This window comes from Macrobrachium nipponense, chromosome 5 (genome assembly GCF_015104395.2).
Source record: "Macrobrachium nipponense isolate FS-2020 chromosome 5, ASM1510439v2, whole genome shotgun sequence".
NCBI lineage: Eukaryota > Metazoa > Arthropoda > Malacostraca > Decapoda > Palaemonidae > Macrobrachium > Macrobrachium nipponense.
In genome coordinates, this window is record NC_061107.1 from 141,564,032 (window position 1) to 141,582,131 (window position 18,100).

The window sequence follows — 18,100 nt, forward strand, 5'->3', positions numbered from 1 at the left end:
GCTCCTCCTTCGCCTCGATCACTGTTTTCGAGTGCGATTGTGCCTAAGTCTTCGTCGGTCTTGAAGATGAGACCTACGATCTCTATGAAGAGAGCGCTTCAGTCCTTAGACAAATGGATGTTGTCTAAGAAGGATCTGGGCAGAACCACCTTCTGTATGCCTCCAGCCATACTTTCTGGCAAGAGAGGTTTCTGGTACTGAACTGGGGAGAACATGGGCCTTTCTCTCCCAGCGGCAGCCGAAGCGGACTTTTCAACCTTGGTTGACTCGTCAAGGAGACACGCTTTGAATGGAGCTCGCGTGTCTTGGGCGATTTCGGAGACGGATCATCTCCTCAAGGGACTCTTCCATATTTTGGAAGTGTTTAATTTCCTAGACTGGTCCCTTGGGGTGATGTCTAAGAAAGCTCATGACTCGGATGGTCTAGACCCCGAAGTCATTCTGAGTATTCTTGCTTGTATTGACAAGGCGGTACAAGACGGATCAGGAGAAATCTCCTCTCTTTTCGGAGCAGTACTCCATAAGAAGAGGAGTATTTTTAGTTCCTTCCTAACCAAGGCGGTTTCTCCCTCACAGAGCAGCCCTGGTTTTCGCTCCCATGTCTGACTTCCTGTTTCCTTCTCAGTTAGTGAAGGACATTTCTCAATCACTGACTGAGAAGGCGACTCAGGATCTTCTCCTGCAAACTGCAAGGAAGAAGAGACCACTTGTTTCAGTTGACAAGAAAGGACCGACTTCTACGGTTCAGCCCTTTCGAGGAGGCCCTCTCTCCAGAGCTACCTCTAAGAGAAGAGGTCTTGAGAGGAGGAGGTAAGGCTCCTTCCCGTTCCCGTTCCCTTTAAGAAGGGAAGTTGATGACAGACAGCCTCCAACACCAGTGGGGGCCAGGCTTCTCGAATTTGCAGACGCCTGGTCACTCATAAACTCGGACGCCTCTTCCATGTCCATAATCAGGAAGGATGGGATCTTATCCCCTTCCAAGACAGTCCTCCCCTAAAACGACCATTCCGCGGGAACTGTCATCCAGATACAGGGACCCTGTACTGAGGGATACTCTTCGTCTGATGGTGAATCAAATGTGGGACAAAAGAGCTATAGAATTGGTTCTAGAGCAAAACTCTCCGGGGTTTTACAATCGGCTTTTCCTGGTTGCGAAAGCCTCGGGGGGCTGGAGACCAGTTCTAGATGTCAGCGCTCTGAACAAGTTCGTTCTAAAGGAGAAGTTCTCTATGGAGACTTCGGCCTCAGTCCCTGGCGGCTTTACGTCAAGGAGATTGGATGGTGTCGCTGGATCTCCAGGACGCCTATTTTCATGTCCCGATTCACCCTTCGTCGAAGAAGTACCTCCGTTTCATGACGGGGGGAAGGATCTTTCAGTTCAGGGCCTTGTGTTTCGGCCTGTCCACAGCTCCTCAGGTCTTCACAAACCTGATGAGGAATATGGCGAGGTTTCTTCACCTCAAAGGCGTCAACATCTCTCTATATTTGGACGATTGGCTCATCAGTGGGGCCAGAACAGAGAGACAGTGTTTGGAGGACCTTTCTTTGACCCTAGACCTGATAAAGGTGTTGGGACTACTCGTGAACCTCGAGAAGTCACAGCTGATTCCCAGACAGAACTTGGTCTATCTGGGGATTCAGATGGATTCTCGGGGTTTTCGAGTATTTCCTTCGCAAGAGAAGAATCGTGAGAGGCTTGGAAAAAGTCTCTCTCTTCTTAGGGAAAGAACGGACTTCGGCGAGGAGGGAATGGTTAAGCCTGCTAGGAACCTTTATCGCTCGACCGTTCCTTTCTACTAGGAAGACTACATCTTCGCCCTCTTCAGTTTTTCCTAAGGAGATCTTGGAACTGGAAGACGGGACTTCTCTCCGACAGTTTTCTCCTTCCAATGGAGATGAAACCACACCTGCAATGGTGGTTGTCCCCTCTAAAAGAGAACAAGGGAATTTCTCTGGAAGTTCCGAACCCAAGCCGAGTGTTGTATTCCGACGCATCGGAGAAGGGTTGGGGAGCAACACTAGGACCGAGAGAAGTGTCAGGCACCTGGAAGGCAGCACAGTGTCCTGGCACATAAATTGCAAAGAACTTCTAGCAGTTTCACTTGGCGCTAAAGTTCTTCGAACCCTTTGTGACGAACAGTGTGGTCCAAGTGAATGTGACAACACTACAGCCCTGTCCTACATTCGGAAGCAAGGAGGAACGCACTCAGTGTCGCTTTACGAGATAGCAAGAGATCTGCTAATTTGGGCCTCACAAAGAAACATCTCCCTCCTGACAAGATTTGTTCAGGGGACGAGAAACGTCAGGGCGGACAGACTGAGCAGGAGAAGCCAGGTCCTTCACACAGAATGGACTCTTCATTCAGAGGTGTGTCAGAGTCTTTGGGATCTTTGGGGCACTCTCACGTAGATCTGTTCACCACATTCCTTTCCAAAAGGCTGGAAGTCTTTTGTTCAGTGGTGGAAGACCCAAGAGCTCTCGTGGTCGACGCCTTCCTGATGGACTGGTCTCATGTGGACGTGTACGCTTTCCCCCCTTTCAAAATCCTGGGACAAGTGTTGAGAAAGTTCGTAGCGTCCAACGGGACAAGGATGACCCTGATAGCCCCGTTTTGGCCAGCACAAGAGTGGTTTGCAGAGGTGCTGGAGTGGACAGTAGACTTCCCAAGATCCCTTCCAAAAAGGATGGATCTTCTCAGACAGCCACACTTCGAGAGGTTTCATCAAACCTCCCCACTCTCGCGCTGACTGCCTTTCGACTATTCGAAAGACTTGTCAGAGCGAGGGGGTTTTCTCGCGAAGCTGCAAGCGCTATCGCTAGAGCCCGCAGAGCTTCCACTAGACGAGTCTATCAGTCGAAGTGGGAGGTATTCAGAAGGTGGTGTAAGTCTAAGAAGTTGTCCTCCTCCAGTACCTCTATAACCGAAATCGCTGATTTTTGTTCTTGAGAGAGGTCTCTCATTTGTCTGTATCGACGATCAAAGGATACAGGAGCATGCTTTCGGCAGTATTTAGAAACAGAGGCCTAGACATTGCTGAGAATAAAGATCTGCACGACTTGATTAGATCGTTTGAAACGACAAAATCGAAGGAACTAACTCCTCCCAGCTGGAACCTGGACGTAGTTCTCAAGTTCCTTTCGTCTGACAGATTTGAGCCTCCCCACGTAGCTTCGTTCAGGGATATAACAAGAAAATGCTTGTTTCTCCTATCTTTGGCGACAGCCAAAAGAGTTGGCGAACTTCATGCCCTAGAAGATGAAGTCGGCTTTAACAAAGACTCGGCCTTTTGCTCGTTTAGAACTCTTTTTCTAGCGAAGAATGAAAATCCATCGAATCCCTGGCCCAAGAGATTCGAGATCAAAGGCTTATCGAGTCTAGTAGGGAGAGAAACAGAGAGGTCTCTTTGCCCGGTAAGAGCCTTGAAGTTCTTCTTACAAAGAAAGAAACAAATGGGAGGCTCTAGACAAAGTCTTTGGTGTTCGATTAAGGACCCCACAAGAATCATGTCTAAGAACGCATTAGCTTTCTTCATTAGGAGCGTCATTACGGATGCTCACAAGTTCTGTCCTGACGACTCTTTTCCGCTTTTAAGAGTAAAAGCCCATGAAGTTAGAGCAGTGGCGACGTCTCTCTCTTTTCAGAAGAATATGTCGTTAAAGAAAATCATTGACACGACATATTGGAGGTGCAATTCAGTTTTTGCATCTCACTATCTTAAAGACGTTCGCGTGACCTACGAGAAATGTTTTTCTCTGGGACCTTTTGTATCGGCGGATACAATACTGGGTACGGGAGCAAACACCAATCCTTAAATTTTGTACATACCTTCTACTAGATATGTTCTAGATTTCTGCTGACAAAGAGGGCTCGGTGCTGCACTGGCGGCCAGTCACTGTTGTTCAGTAAGGAACTCTTGTGATATCTTTTAGGGGAGTATTAAAATTTTTTTTTTTTTTTGAGAATTTTTGTATGAATACGTTTTTCGTTTCGAGTTATGGGTTGTTTGTAATGAGTTCGGGGATAACTCAGAACAATTCTATATACTAACATGGTGGTTAGGATCAGGTGGTCGGGATTGGTTATGCTCCTTCACAAGTTGTGTTGTCATAGAAGTGGTCCAGTACCCATTGACAAAGTCCTTTTAGGCTCTGCCGAGTAAGCGGTTCTTATACCCATCGACAGACCCACAAGAACTCTAGCCATAGATCTAATATCTCGCTAAAGTCTTGAGGTGATGCAGACTACCGGGCTACAGCCACGAAGTCTACCACCTATCAGGTAGGAACCAAGGTTTTTCTTTTATACCTACAACATATGTTGTTTACCTGTCTATTCCATATTAGCTGTCTCTGACCCTCCACCAAAGGGTGCCAATCAGCTATGTATATATCTGACAGGTAAGTTCATTGTATGAAAATGATATTGTTATAATACAATAAAGTTTCATACATACTTACCTGGCAGATATATACGATTAATGGCCCACCCAGCCTCCCCGCAGGAGACAGGTGGAAGAGAGAAAATATGATAGAAAACGGGAATGGTTCCTAGTCCTGCCGCCCAGGGCAGGCAGGTAGATCACCTGACCTACCGGTAGCGAGTGGCGCGAAATTTGAATTTCTGTCGGGGACGACGGAGTCTTAGCTATGTATATATCTGCCAGGTAAGTATGTATGAAACTTTATTGTATTATAACAATATCATTTTTATAATAATATAAAGTTTCACTTATACTTACCCGGTGGTTACATAACGAAGCCCGCCCTCCTCCCCTCATATGGACAGGTAGGCATGAAACTTCTGATTTATTGTTGGAATGGTTCCTGGTACCCGGTAGAGGGCGGGAGTAGAGGGATCACCTGTCAAACCATTAGCGCTACCGCAAATTTCAAATTCTGCCATGACGTCAGGAGACGACAGCTAGATGTAACCACCGGGTAAGTATAAGTAAAACTTTATATTAGTATTATAAAAATGTCATATTTCATGAAACACACCTCCAGTTGCTCAAGATGCAGTATAGCTTGCTTATAACAGGATTCATTGACGTTACTTAGTGCCATGATTAGATGTCTGCTTGACATTAAATCAAACCACTTATTTATCTGACCAATAAACCAAGCTGTTGTAAGTAAGTCTTTACTGTATCCTTCACATTCAACAAGTAATGAAGTCTTGCTTTTACTGAATTGCTAAAGAAATTTAAAGCACCTTATACTTTCATTTTCTCAAAATGAGATGAATTTAGGTGAGGTTCAGTAAGTTTTGGCGCAAGCTTCAGATCTTTGTCTTTCTGAAAAGATATCTTACTTTTGGCATGTTCAGCTGTCACCTGATTTGATGGCAAATCAAATTTCTTTACCATGTCATCACTCAAATGAATGATATTACCTTTCACTAGACATGACCACAAGTTCTTTAAAATATGTGGTACAGCATGCATGAAGTAAAGAAATTGTACTTCGCTAATAGGATGAGCTATCTTATTAACAATTTAGAAAGGCCCGAGTTGCACTCCCCATGTCTGATGTGATGGCACTAAAATGCAATCCAATGTCTTGCGCTTGTTGCAAAATATATAAAACCAAAGGTTATGAAGTTTCCCCCGTGACAGCTCTGGTGTGACAGTCAGACGGGAGCAAGATGGCGCCCATCAGTCAGTGACGTCGCCTGAGCTGGTTCTGAGCATGGCCAAACTCTTTCAATGTATGGCTCTGGGTTATCTTTTTTTTCTTGTTCAGGGTTATTTTTTTTATTGTCTTCATATACATATTATTGTGTGTGCTATGATACTCGTACATTATGTTGACATCATAGCCAATGGTTTGTATTCTGTTATTTCATTTAAAAAAATATGTTTTTGTTTTTGTAACTTACCATTTAATTACATAGCTAAAAGTTAAAAAGTATCAACAGCTAAAAATTCTGAAATTTGCAGTAGTGATTGTTTTATTTCAAAAGTGTAGGTAAATGGCCCCGCCCACTTTCAGGAAAGAGAGGAACAATTGAGCAGAAAGAACCAATTTGTTTCTGCCGGCTCTCAGCGATGGTCATGAGCAGCAGCGATGTTTTTAAAATAATCTTCTTTGATTTTATGGGATTTTATTGCAAATTGATGGAGTGTTTTGTTTTCGGTAGCCTTTTGGTAATTAGATATGTGTATACAGGGTTTTCTCTAAAAATAGTGACTTTTCTAGTTAAAGACTTGCTTTTCGACTTGTTAGTTTAAAGATGTATGACACAAGTTCGATGAGTATTCATTATTGCAGCACAGGCTGCAATAGTAGACTTACTTCAGCGAAGTATGATTCGCACATTAAATGTACATCTTGCAGGGAACAAGTATGTTCAGCTAGTATGACTTGAGATGAGTGTAAGGAATGGGGAAGTAAGGATTGGAAAATCTTAAACTTTCATTTGAATAAACTAGAGAAAGACAGAAAGAGAAAAGCAACTGCTAGAGACAAAAATTTAGATAGCCTGGAATTGGCTATGTCTCCTGCTGAATTACCCATTGTTTCTTTCTCTGCTTCCACCTAACCCTGAACCCAGCTCCCACACTCCTGAGTGCAGTGCCATTGCCATACTTGAAGAAAAATTTTACAAGGTAATGAACACAGTAGATTAAATTGGGGCTTCTGTAAAAGCTTTCATGGAAAATAAAAGTGGTTTGAAGTGATTGGGAAGTGACTGGAGGAGCTGGCTTCTCGGCCCGCTAATTCCCCTAGGCAAAGGTCCCTAGTACAGGCAGTCCCCGGGTTACGATGGGGGTTCCGTTCTTGAGACACGTCGTAAGCCGGAACATCGTCAAAAATCCTAAGAAAACCTTACTTTTAATGCTTTGGGTGCATTGAAAACTATGTAAACTGCATTCTTATGGCATTTTTCATCAATAAAACCTTCAAATATTGATTATTTTGCATTTTTGGTGTCATATTTCATTTGCCAGATGAGCGTTGTAGGCGTTGTAACCCTGGAAATAATGTCTGATGAATATATAATTGAAAAGCGTCGTAACCCCGGAACATCGTAAGCCGAGACCGTCGTAACCTGGGGACTGCCTGTATACTCCCGTGTACCGTAATACGTATTTATAAAAAAAACTATTATCCTGACATTTTTTTTATCATTAAACTGATGTAAACAAGTCAGTTCAGCACACTCTCTCTCTCTCTCTCTCTCTCTCTCTCTCTCTCTCTCTCTCTCTCTCTCTCTCTCTCTCTCTCTACCAAAGGATACTCGTAGGATGTGAGAGATGAATAGAAAGGGAGATATTATCTGGAAGGATCAGAAGTAGCAAATCACACAGCAGGGTGTAAATAAAGGGCATGTTTCCTTAATCCTGATTGGCTTGTAGCATGACACACTACTGGCTGGAAGGGTTAGTAGAGCCAATTGCAGAGCAGGATGTCAGCTTTGGCTGCATTACCCACCATCTTTGTTCAATGTGGTAGACTTCTAACTTTAACAGTTGGCAAGACTCGTTCTAAATAATGAAAATGTTTATGCTAAAGTTAGTTACTTGGATGTTTACCTACTGTTAAAGTGAAAACCCACCCAACCTCCCCACATCTTTGTGTGTGATCATGAAGAATTCCACAAAGAAAATAAATATTCCAATGCCACCTGATGGAAACCAGGTGATTGCTACAGAGACAATCTTAGCGGGTTAGCCAAGCGTTAATTTGTTTAAATACCAATCGCACCTAAAGACGCAAAGTTATAAGCTAACTTTAACAGTAGTAAGATTCAGATAATTAATTTTATCATAAAATTGTTCATATTTTTTAAAACTTATGATATATTCTTTGGCTTGAGGGCAGTGCCAGTGAGAAATGTGAGTTAGGTAATAGACAATATACCGAGGAATTTTGATAGCATCATACTCCCCAGGTGCATTTCTTTCTGCCTTCTAGTATTTTCTTTTACATTCTTAGCTGTTTGTAAAATTTTTAAACCAACTTTCTAAATTTTTTTTCTTATCTACATAGCTAAATCCTTCAAGCCAAAATAGAGTAGTTGATTGATTGATTTTGTAATGACAGTGAATGAGAAACATTAAAATTTTCTTTGTAAATAGAAGCCATGCTTACCTGTATTTTGGTTCTAATAAAACCACTAGTTATATTATATCTGCACCAAAGAAAAGAGAAGATTTCTCAGTGCTGTTTGTGAATATACATATATTCAAAAACCTCATATTTGTGGCTTTGTTATGCTGATTAGTTTTTCCAATCTTTTGACATACCTTTTGTTGTTTGTATAATATATAGCAGCATGTTTTTTCCAGTTCCCCATTACTGCTTTGAGAGAAATCAAGATTCTTCAACAGCTGAAACATGACAATGTTGTCAAACTCAATGAAATATGTCGTACAAAGCGTAAGTGCAGCATGAACTTTTGTTTTTTTTTAGTACAAAAAATTTATAGTGTTGTATATTTATGGTGTGAAGTAGTGAAGCCATTTACTTTATCTGGTAAAATTTGATTAGGAAATACTATTAAAGCCAACATCTCCAAAGGAAACCATACCTCAAGTAAAAGAATGAAGTTATAATTTCATTTATCCAGTAGCTCCCTTCCAGAAGCATCCATTGTAGGAAGCACCATATTCTGTTCTTTATCTTAAAATTTGCCCTTGCATTCTTTGAAATATGCAATTGAATTTTATACAATTATTAAATGTACTGCATTTTGCTATTCCACAGTAACATTTGTTTTATCTGTTGATTTCCTGTCATAGCAGTTTCACAAGATGGCCATAATGAGTAAATATAGTGTATCATCAAGTCATTTCTGTTCAGCTGTTTTATTTACTGTAGCTTCCTAATTTTATAGGTTATTGTATAGAATTCCATATTCCATTGTAAGACACTATACTCACGAGTGATTTCTCTTCCGAATGGGTCTTCAAATCTTAAATTTGTTCGTAAGTTCAACTTGGCATTTGATTAATACAAAAGATATACAGGCAGCCCGCAGTTAGAGGCGCAATCACTTAGCGCCAGTTTTATCCTTGTTGCCGATGCACGATACTGGTCATTAGCAGCTTAAACAGTTTTCTCAGCTATAGCTACAACTAGGTTTAAATTTAACAGTGTATTTCCTCATTGATCTTTGATCCATAGCGAATAAAGTTATTCCATTAAGATATCTCAGTCTTATTCTACATAACGATATTTATAACAACTACGGTAATTGTGTACTATAGTAAGATGGTTGAAATACAAGCCAAACAGATGTTATCCAATTTGGTTGTACTTAGAAAAAAAAAAGTTGTTTCTCGTTCCGTTGTTTGTGGCTGTACACATTTACGCAATGAGTATAAAATTAAAACCATACTCTCATCATTCTCTTTTGCTGTTTTTGAACTTATTTAACTAGAAGATGGGATAAAGTTAGGCTATGTAGTTTGGTTCTCTCGTAAAATCGGATTATCGTAAGACGAATTATTGTAACTTGAACGCTATAGTTACTTGTACACTGTATAACACATTATATCTTTACATACTCTAGACACCCAAAGAATTAAAGGTAGGCTTTTTTCACTTTACAGTATTTAAAATACTATAATGTACTGTACAGTAAATTCTATAGTACTATACGTACTGCATAAATATAGTATTACTTGTTGCTTCATTGTGGGATTATGGCACCATTTGACCGGTCTAGGGTGCTGCTAACTGGTCTAGTGCAACGAAAGGTGTGCAGCAGCCGTTGACTTGAAAATCGCTTGGCATCGAAAATCGCTTGGCGTCGGCAGCCAAGAACGGAATCCCTGCCACTAACCGAGGGCCACCTGTATATAAAACTTAGCATTAAACAAATAATAATAATAATAATATAGTAAATTACAGTTTTTCCTACCTTTTTGAAACTGGTGTCATATGCTTGACATATTGGATGATGAGAGTAGTCATACTGATAGTTTGGTTGCTTGGTATATAAATAACCAACCCTCTTTTTGGTAGCATATGGACTGCTCCTTGGCAAGGAGGAGTTGGGAGTGATAACAAACCCTGGTGTGTTGGTTTGTTATTGGACAGTCAAAGTTTCTCTTTGGTTCCCTATGCAATGATTCTCCCATATATCATTGTACGTCGCTCAGTTTCTGGGTGGTTAGATATCAATGTGTCTAGCTTCTCACAGGCTTCAGTCCCTCTCTGGAAGTTCTTTCTTCTGGAGCTGGACTGGTGGGTATGCCCCCAGCTGGTTTAGGATGTCTGTACCTCCCTCCAAGTATAAGTTTATCCTATTGTTAACGCCGAAGGTTTGTTCACGTATGAACAAGTGACAAATTTTCTAGACAATTTGTATTTTTCATAGCTACAAACCTGAGGTCTTAACATTATGCTGCCCACCTCTAGCCACCCCTCTGTCTTGCTAAGACATCCTGAGTTGGGAAAGACTTATGCTGTGGTGTGGGTGCATGGTCCTTGACCACTCTTCACCTGATATATGCACGCATTGCCAGATCTCACAAGATTCCTTGTTTTCATCTGTGATTTAACTGGATCCAGCTAGGCACTAGAAATTATCCTATTGTTAAGATATCAGGTTTGTAGCTATGAAAAATACAAATTGTCTTAGAAAATTTGACATTTCGGGAAGGATTGCTTTGGCAAGGGTTTCTCCTTCACTTTCTTCTCCATTTGGCAATGAAGCAATCAATGAAGGTGGGGAGGCTCTTGAGGTTGAAGTCACTGGTTTGAAGAATTTGTCTAAGAGAGAGTGCATGGCTTTTCTTTTCTTTTCATTGTATGTAATACGATAACACGGGTTAGCATCATTGATTGTTGATGCTATTTTTGAGAATCTCTCAACATTGTGGTCCTGATTCTCAAAACTATTCAACACTTTTTCTATAAGAGAAAACCCCTCAGCCAACAATTTTTATTTCCAACTTCTTTTAGGGAACAAGTACTTCTCAATTTTGTCTGTTTTTTTTTATTTTTTTTTTTTGCATTTCTTCCAGTTCTGTTAATTCCTCATTTGTCAATACCTCTGAATGACACTCAAGCAGCTCTTCAAAGTCCTTTTCCCCCAAGTCAAGCTGTAACTTTTCACTTATGTCAACAAGACTGTTAAGGATTCCCCTTGCTGCCTCCTCTTGATTAAACCCCCTGAAATCATTTACAAACTGTGGGCATAAGACCTTCCTTGCTCCATTCATGTTTATATTAGTCACCTCATGCCATGGAGCATCAGTATTCTTTATACTTGCAAGCAATTGTAAACGTTGTAACCCTTACAGAAGTCATGTAAGGTCACTTTTAGGTCATTTACCTCCTTTAATGCTTACTTGTAAGTATGGCAAGATTAATATTTTTTGAAATTTGCTATTGTGGATCAACAATTGGCTGAATTGAGTGAAGCTGTGTTAGGGGGGTAAATAAGCAATTTTAACATCTGGATGTAAATCATCTAAGTTGAGTAGGTGACCAGGGGCATTATCTAAAATTTAGAGAAGCTTAAAAGGAACCCCATTCGTGTGGCTGTATAACTTGACTTCAGAAAGAAGGTGATGAAAAGACCAGTCTTCGAATACAATAAGGGTAACCCAGGCTTTGCTATTGGACATCCAGATCACAGGTAGAGAACATTTGTTTATATTTTTCAGTGCCTGTGGATTTGCTTCACGATACATGAGGAGAGGTCTCCCGATGAATTGCCTCCCAGTATAGTCAAGTTACCCCATCCTTCGCCACCTTAAATCCTGGTATTGTCTTCTCCTCACAGCTGATATACATTTTTTTGGCATTATTTCCAGAAAAGGCCTTTCTCATTAACATTGAAAATTTGCTGAGGGGACTAACTTTCATTATCAAATATTTCCTTGAGTATCTCAAGAAATTTTTCAGCTGCTGCTTTGTCGGCGCTCGCTGACTTATCACTAACCGACACTTGATACAAGTTAGCCCATTTTATGAAATAATGAAACCATCTGTGACTTACAGTAAATGTTTCATCTTCAGCGCTTTTGCCAGCCTTTGCCTTCAAGTCATCGAAAAGGCTTTTAGCCTTTTCCTGAATCAGCATAGGGCTAAGCAGTGCTTTGCATCTTTGTCTCTGGTGTTCCATCCAGATACCCAAAGTTTTTCCGTTTCTTCTACCACCCTCTCCTTTTTGTTAATTATAAATGTTGATTGCCTTAACACAGCACTTTTTACTTGCTCCATAATTCTTTGTCCTTAAAAAATGTGCCAATAGTCAAGCAATTCATATACATAATGGCATGCCACGTCAACCATTTTTTCATCTTTTTAATTTCTTTATAATTGCCATTTTTTTCCACTGAGATAGCTTACTGTTTTTTACCACTACCACTGTCATCAATTGTTTTATGCTTTATACTTGCCATTGGCCATGATAGATAATGGATGCACTAGATAGTTCATGATAAAATCACAAGAATTACTTAGAGAAAATGAGAGCACGTCTTATCACTTGTGTAAGCTCAGGAGTCTGGGACGGCATTCTGGTATATTGGCATCAGCTATGGTGCTGTTCGGCATGGGTAGCACCAGAAATTGTAACAAAGCTGAGGCATGCTTTACAGAATTTTAACTTATGGTTGGTGGATGGAGTACTCTAAACAAATTCTAAAATATGATCACGGTGGTTTGTATCTCTGAAAGTTCATAAGTAGAGTAGTGTCTGTATAATGTATACTGTAAGTTCAAAGCTGAATGCCTTTATAACATATGCCTGTTGTCTTTTCCTTCATTGCTTTTATTCTTTTTATGTGTTTTGAGTGTTTAATCCTTACAGGCTGGGCTAGAATATATATTAAGCACATCCATAGACTGGACAAACTTGAAGGTTGGCCATTTAAGAAAAAACACATCAGTGGAAAAAGGAAGATATACAAATGCACACGGTGTAAGAAAAAATTTCTTTAATTTTCTTTGCTTTCCTGTGAATATTTCTTTGAGCAGAGGAGTAACCTTGGCACTGGTAGTTGCTAGAGTTGATTATTTTCTATTGGAGTGATTGCTAAAACCAAAGGATTGTAGGATGTCATGGAACAGTCAACCTCCAAATTATTGGTCAACACTTTTGGACCCAAAAGCTTTGGGATTAGAAGCTTTCATGGTTCACTCCTTAACCTCAGCTGGCTTTGTTTCTGACCCATTGGATTTCTTAGTAATCCATTCAAGGTTCCTACTGTTGTTGGAGCTACTGTATCACCATCTCTTCAGTCACTGCCTTCAAAATCTACAGCATCACTAGTTGCAGACATTCAAGTGACAATTCCTCAAGAGATAATTTTCAACAGTGTAGGTGAAGTCATTGCCAGGCCTGGAAAGACGTCAAGTTCCAGCCTCTACCAAGCTAAGTGACTTATATGATAGTCAGAAGAATGAATTAATGGGGGGGACAGCCTCTCAGTGCCATTGTTCCCTCAAAGGCAGATTTCCTACAGTACAGTATGTACTCTGTAGTAGAGGTAGGGCATCTCTTTCAGCTTTGAAAGAGCTGAAGATCTACATATCCATTCCAAATTTGAGCTCAAGCAGAAGTTTGGTTAATCAGTCTTTATATAGTACCAGAATTTGGGAAGGGAAGCTCCAGTGAGATCCTTGAAGTGCCCATCTAAGGACTCATTACTAGTCTTTCAAGTGATTCTCTAGATCCCTGTAGGCGTCATCCCTACGGAGCTCGTGTGTGAAGACAACCTTTCCTTATGTTTAGCCAATACTCATAATTTAAATAAGCCTACATGCGCTTTACAGCTGGGTCTCACACACCAGATAAATTGCAAAATGTAAGTATGTCTTTCATATCAGGTTGTGGTTAAAATACTGACAACTGCCTCACTGCTACAAGCATCACTTATTTGAGGTGTCCCCTGCCAAAAGGGCATAACCCAGAAATAAGAGTTTTGAGTAAAGCTTGCAGATTGGCTGCTGTGCAGGTGTGTACTGAGCTGGCTCTCCCATTGGCTTAATCATACACCCTTCTGGGTCCCCTCACAAGATCTAACCCTATAGCTTGAAACGGGTTAGAATACATGATTTCAAGCCTTCTTAGCACTGACATGGAGCTACTCACTGCCTGAAAACTTCCACCATGCAGTTAATAGTTACACCCTTTTGGCAGGGAACACCTCGTTTGTTATATTTGTGCCACTTGTGTGGCTACATAATAAAAATTTCACCATTATCTAGAGTTATCTTGAGAGAACTTCATCGTTTAGAAAGGAGTTTCTTGGTTTTTTGAGGGAATTTTTTAGGAGTCATGAGTCAAGCTCATTGCAACCCTTATAGCTTTTCAAGTTGCCAACATGAATTTGCTATGAACATGGTTAACATTCCCTTTTTAAAATGACTAAGTTTTACTTGAAGGACATAACTGTGATTAATTCATTTTCATTCCATTGATCACTTGGTGGAAGCAGGTTAAGTCTTTTCTCTACCTGAATAAGGAAAGCAGAATCTCATTCATTACCCTCATTGTACTCAAAGTATCCTTTGACCTTTGACAGTATGCACTTCCACGTGCCAGGTAGGAATGTAACTCACAGGTTTGCCATTATGACCATGTCTTCAAGACTTTATTTACACCTTGCAAAATTCAGTGTATCATGAAGTAATATGTTTGTTCATATGTGGAACAAGCCTGGGTTTCAATGTTAGGATAAGTCTTGTAGCACCATCTGGAAACAGGTAAAAAAAACAATTAAAATTTGATGCAATGAATTGAAGGCATCAGGGATCAGCAATTGGGATGAGTGAGGAGGCAACCACCAACCTTTTCTTACCTCGAGATGCAGTGCAGTTATTTCTTTACGGTCTTGCTGGTAGGACATGCGCTGCTCATCCACCCGAAAGCTGGTGTTTTCCTCTCTTGCCTGTTTTTCTGGTTCGACTTTGTGTTGATATATGCATTTTTGTATGTGTGTTTTGGCTTTTAATTATACAAACCCAAAACTCGTCTAAGCCTAGGCATCAGGGAAAATGTTGTGGAGCAGCTAACTACCCTTGCTCACATTTTCTTTTTTTTCTGATCATGCATGTGGCTCTCCTGCTCACAAAAATGTTCCTGGTGCTGATGTGTCAAGTCCGTTCATTTCTCGACTCCAAGGAGGCCTTTCCAAGAAGATGACTACAGTGGTTTCATCTCCCCCAATCATCCTGTGCAGGTTCAAAGGACAACATCAATCAAGAAATCCAGAGTAGAGGAGTCATCCTGGTTCCTACCTCTTCCCTCTGGGTCCTGCAGTCCCCCCTCACACATCCGGAGTGCCTCAGCAGCGTGGTTGGTATATGGTATTAGTGTCCCACCTCATTGGTCGCGGGTTTGGTTCTCGGCCATTCCATTGAGGAGTGAGAGATGTGTACTTCTGGTGATAGAAGTTCAGTCTCGACGTGGTTCGGAAGTCACGTAAAGCCGCTGGTCCTGTTGCTGAATAACCACTGGTTCCATGCAACGTAAAAGCACCATACAAACAAACAAACTCACACGTCCGGAATTCGGCATGTCCACATACGTACGCTCAACAACAGCTCTTCACCCCATCGTTCTGCTCATTCTAGTTTGCATATGAGGGATGTGGCATCATGTTTCGACTTCTCACTTTGAATATTTTCCTAGCCTAATCTTTAATTTTTTTTTTTAAATGTGCAGTCTACCCACCTGTTCACATTCTCTGATCCCAGTATATTCCACCTTACACCTTCAAACAACACCACAATAAGACTTACAACCCAAAAACTTCTATCTGACAGAGAGCTCTCTCCTACCAATCAAACAACCCACGCACGTGTCTCCTTCTGATCCTGTTATTGTTTACATTCACCAGGTGCTACCTCCATCTTGTCTTCTATGACGTCACAACACAACTTAAGTACATCAGTAGACACCTTCTAAAATCACTCATATGCTGCTCATACATAGGACATCCACCATATTTTGACAATGCAGAAAATAACAATAACAATAAAAATGAAATAACTCTTGACTATACTTATATAAAATCACACTTATCTCTTTCTCCCTCCCCTCCGACTGCTACCTAACCTAGTCCCCTCTAATTTCCTTTATTCCCCAACTCTTTACCCTCTACATAATTTCTAATATTTTCTCCTGAAACTCCTACTTTAGTTAATACGTCAGCTACTTGATCCTCCCCTTTTATCCATCTCGCCTCCTTTATTTCCCCACATTCTATGGTTTCCCTAATTGCTGCAATATCTATTTTTAATCTTACTACTTACACCAGTACTCTGTTTGATGGCAGTCATTAGTGTCTTACTATCAAAATTAACCAACTCTTTTAAATTTCTCCCTCCTACTACCTCTTCCCACAAATGCTTGAAATATATCAATCCTTCTATAGCCTCCCCAACACTCAGGGCTTCTGCCTCAATGGTGGATATTGCCACTCTCCTGGATTTCCTGGACTTCCACCATATGGGACTTCTCCTCTTACCATCTGTCAAGGATATAATATAACCCAGTTGACTAATAGCGGAACGTGAACCGGAGAGGGATATCATGAGGCAGAGCCACTACCCCTCGGAGTGAAACTCCAGATCGCATATATAACAATAATAATATAATAATAGTATATATAATATTATCACAGTAAGAACATAATATCAAAAGTGTGTCTGTGTGCTATGTATGCAATGGGCGGATAGGCTCAATGATACTCTCTCCTTAACGACCAGTCCGGTGGTGGCCGGAGCTAGCACCGTCGGAGCGGAGAAAGAGGAGGGAGGGGTGATGGGTGGGTAGGGGAACCTTCCACCCATCCGCGGCCGATGTATGGCCAGGGGGCCGGGGGGGGAGGGGGGGGCGGAGGGAGGGAAGGTCCCGAGCCCCGAGCCAAGCGACAGTGTGTGAGATCACCAGTGGAGGGAAACCTCCCCACTACCCCTGTGAGTCACCCCCACCCTCTCATGCAGACTCGGAAGCTAGCTATGAGCAGCGAGTCATCACCCACTAGCGTGGGTGGGCAAGGTGTTGAGGGGGGGATGGGGGGGAAGGGGGAGGAAACCCAACAACCGGGTGGCTCACTGTGATCGACCAATGGCCCTCCTGGCCAGGTGGTAAAACACGTGGTGAGGAAGGCCAGGCGATACAAAGAATCGTGACCGACCAAGACATACAGTCACACCATATAAATGACACAATGATATAAAAATTATTTCATATGATATCTAAATAGTTAGGCTAACACGGGGGAAAGGAAATAAAAACAGGATAAGAGAAAGGAGGTCCATGGGTGTAGGCTAATCGCCAATCCGTAGATTGGGGTATGTTAGCCTAACCCGAGCGCCTATTCAAATGTTGTATATTATAGTAAAACGATAACAGAGGACTAGTGGCAAGGACTAAGAGAAAGAACATAGTTCTAACGTAAAATAACTCCTAACAAAACGGATGGGCTAGGCTAGGCTAAGGTCCGAAACGTGCAATCGGAGTGGGGTCCCCGTGAAGGCCCGAACTAAAGAGTAGCTAACTGCATGAAACAATATCAAATAGTTAACGATATCATAAAATACTGCTAAAAGGTAATTCCAATGGTATGGGAGACCAAGAGAATACCCAGACCGCCATGCGGTCGGAGGAGCCGGCCGGGGACGATGACGCTCCTGCTACCTTATCTCCTACCAAGCAAGAAACAGGGAAAATCAGAATAAAATGTGATCTGGAACCTTAAAGCAGTACTTAACTTTGAAGCAGTAGCTGAAGACATCTTGAAAACTTGCAAAAAACCTAGGAAAGCGATCGCACAACACAGAGAAAAAACAACGTGTGTGGTGACGATGGCGGCTATCAAAGGAATGACGTCACAGGCATCGGAGGCGCTCACGGTAGTAGTAGAGGGTAGCGAGAGCTGTAGTACGGCTCCTCCGTAGTTGGGGGTTTTGTCGAAGGAAGAAGCTAAATGGCAAGGGACCTCTGGTAGCGGATTCCACTCGCTCTATTATCTATACCGACACTTTTATTAAGGTGAGTGAGCCATTTATCTTGGCATTATATTGTTTCTTTTTTCTCTGGGATGAATAGCAATATTTATATCTTAGAAATAGTATCAAAGGAACCATTTCACGGGGCGACACAGGCTAAGCCAGAAAATAACATAT

The 18,100-nt window shown here is 41.4% G+C and overlaps 1 protein-coding gene across 1 annotated transcript in view; it reads left to right on the top strand.

Moving 5' to 3' along the window:
• Window positions 1-18,100, top strand: part of LOC135215678 (cyclin-dependent kinase 9-like) — a 211,780-nt gene that overhangs the window by 74,659 nt on the left and 119,021 nt on the right. Inside the window, exon 3 of the mRNA XM_064250623.1 lies at window positions 8,293-8,383. Coding sequence (XP_064106693.1) covers window positions 8,293-8,383 — 91 coding nt within the window. The remainder of the gene's footprint in view (window positions 1-8,292; window positions 8,384-18,100) is intronic.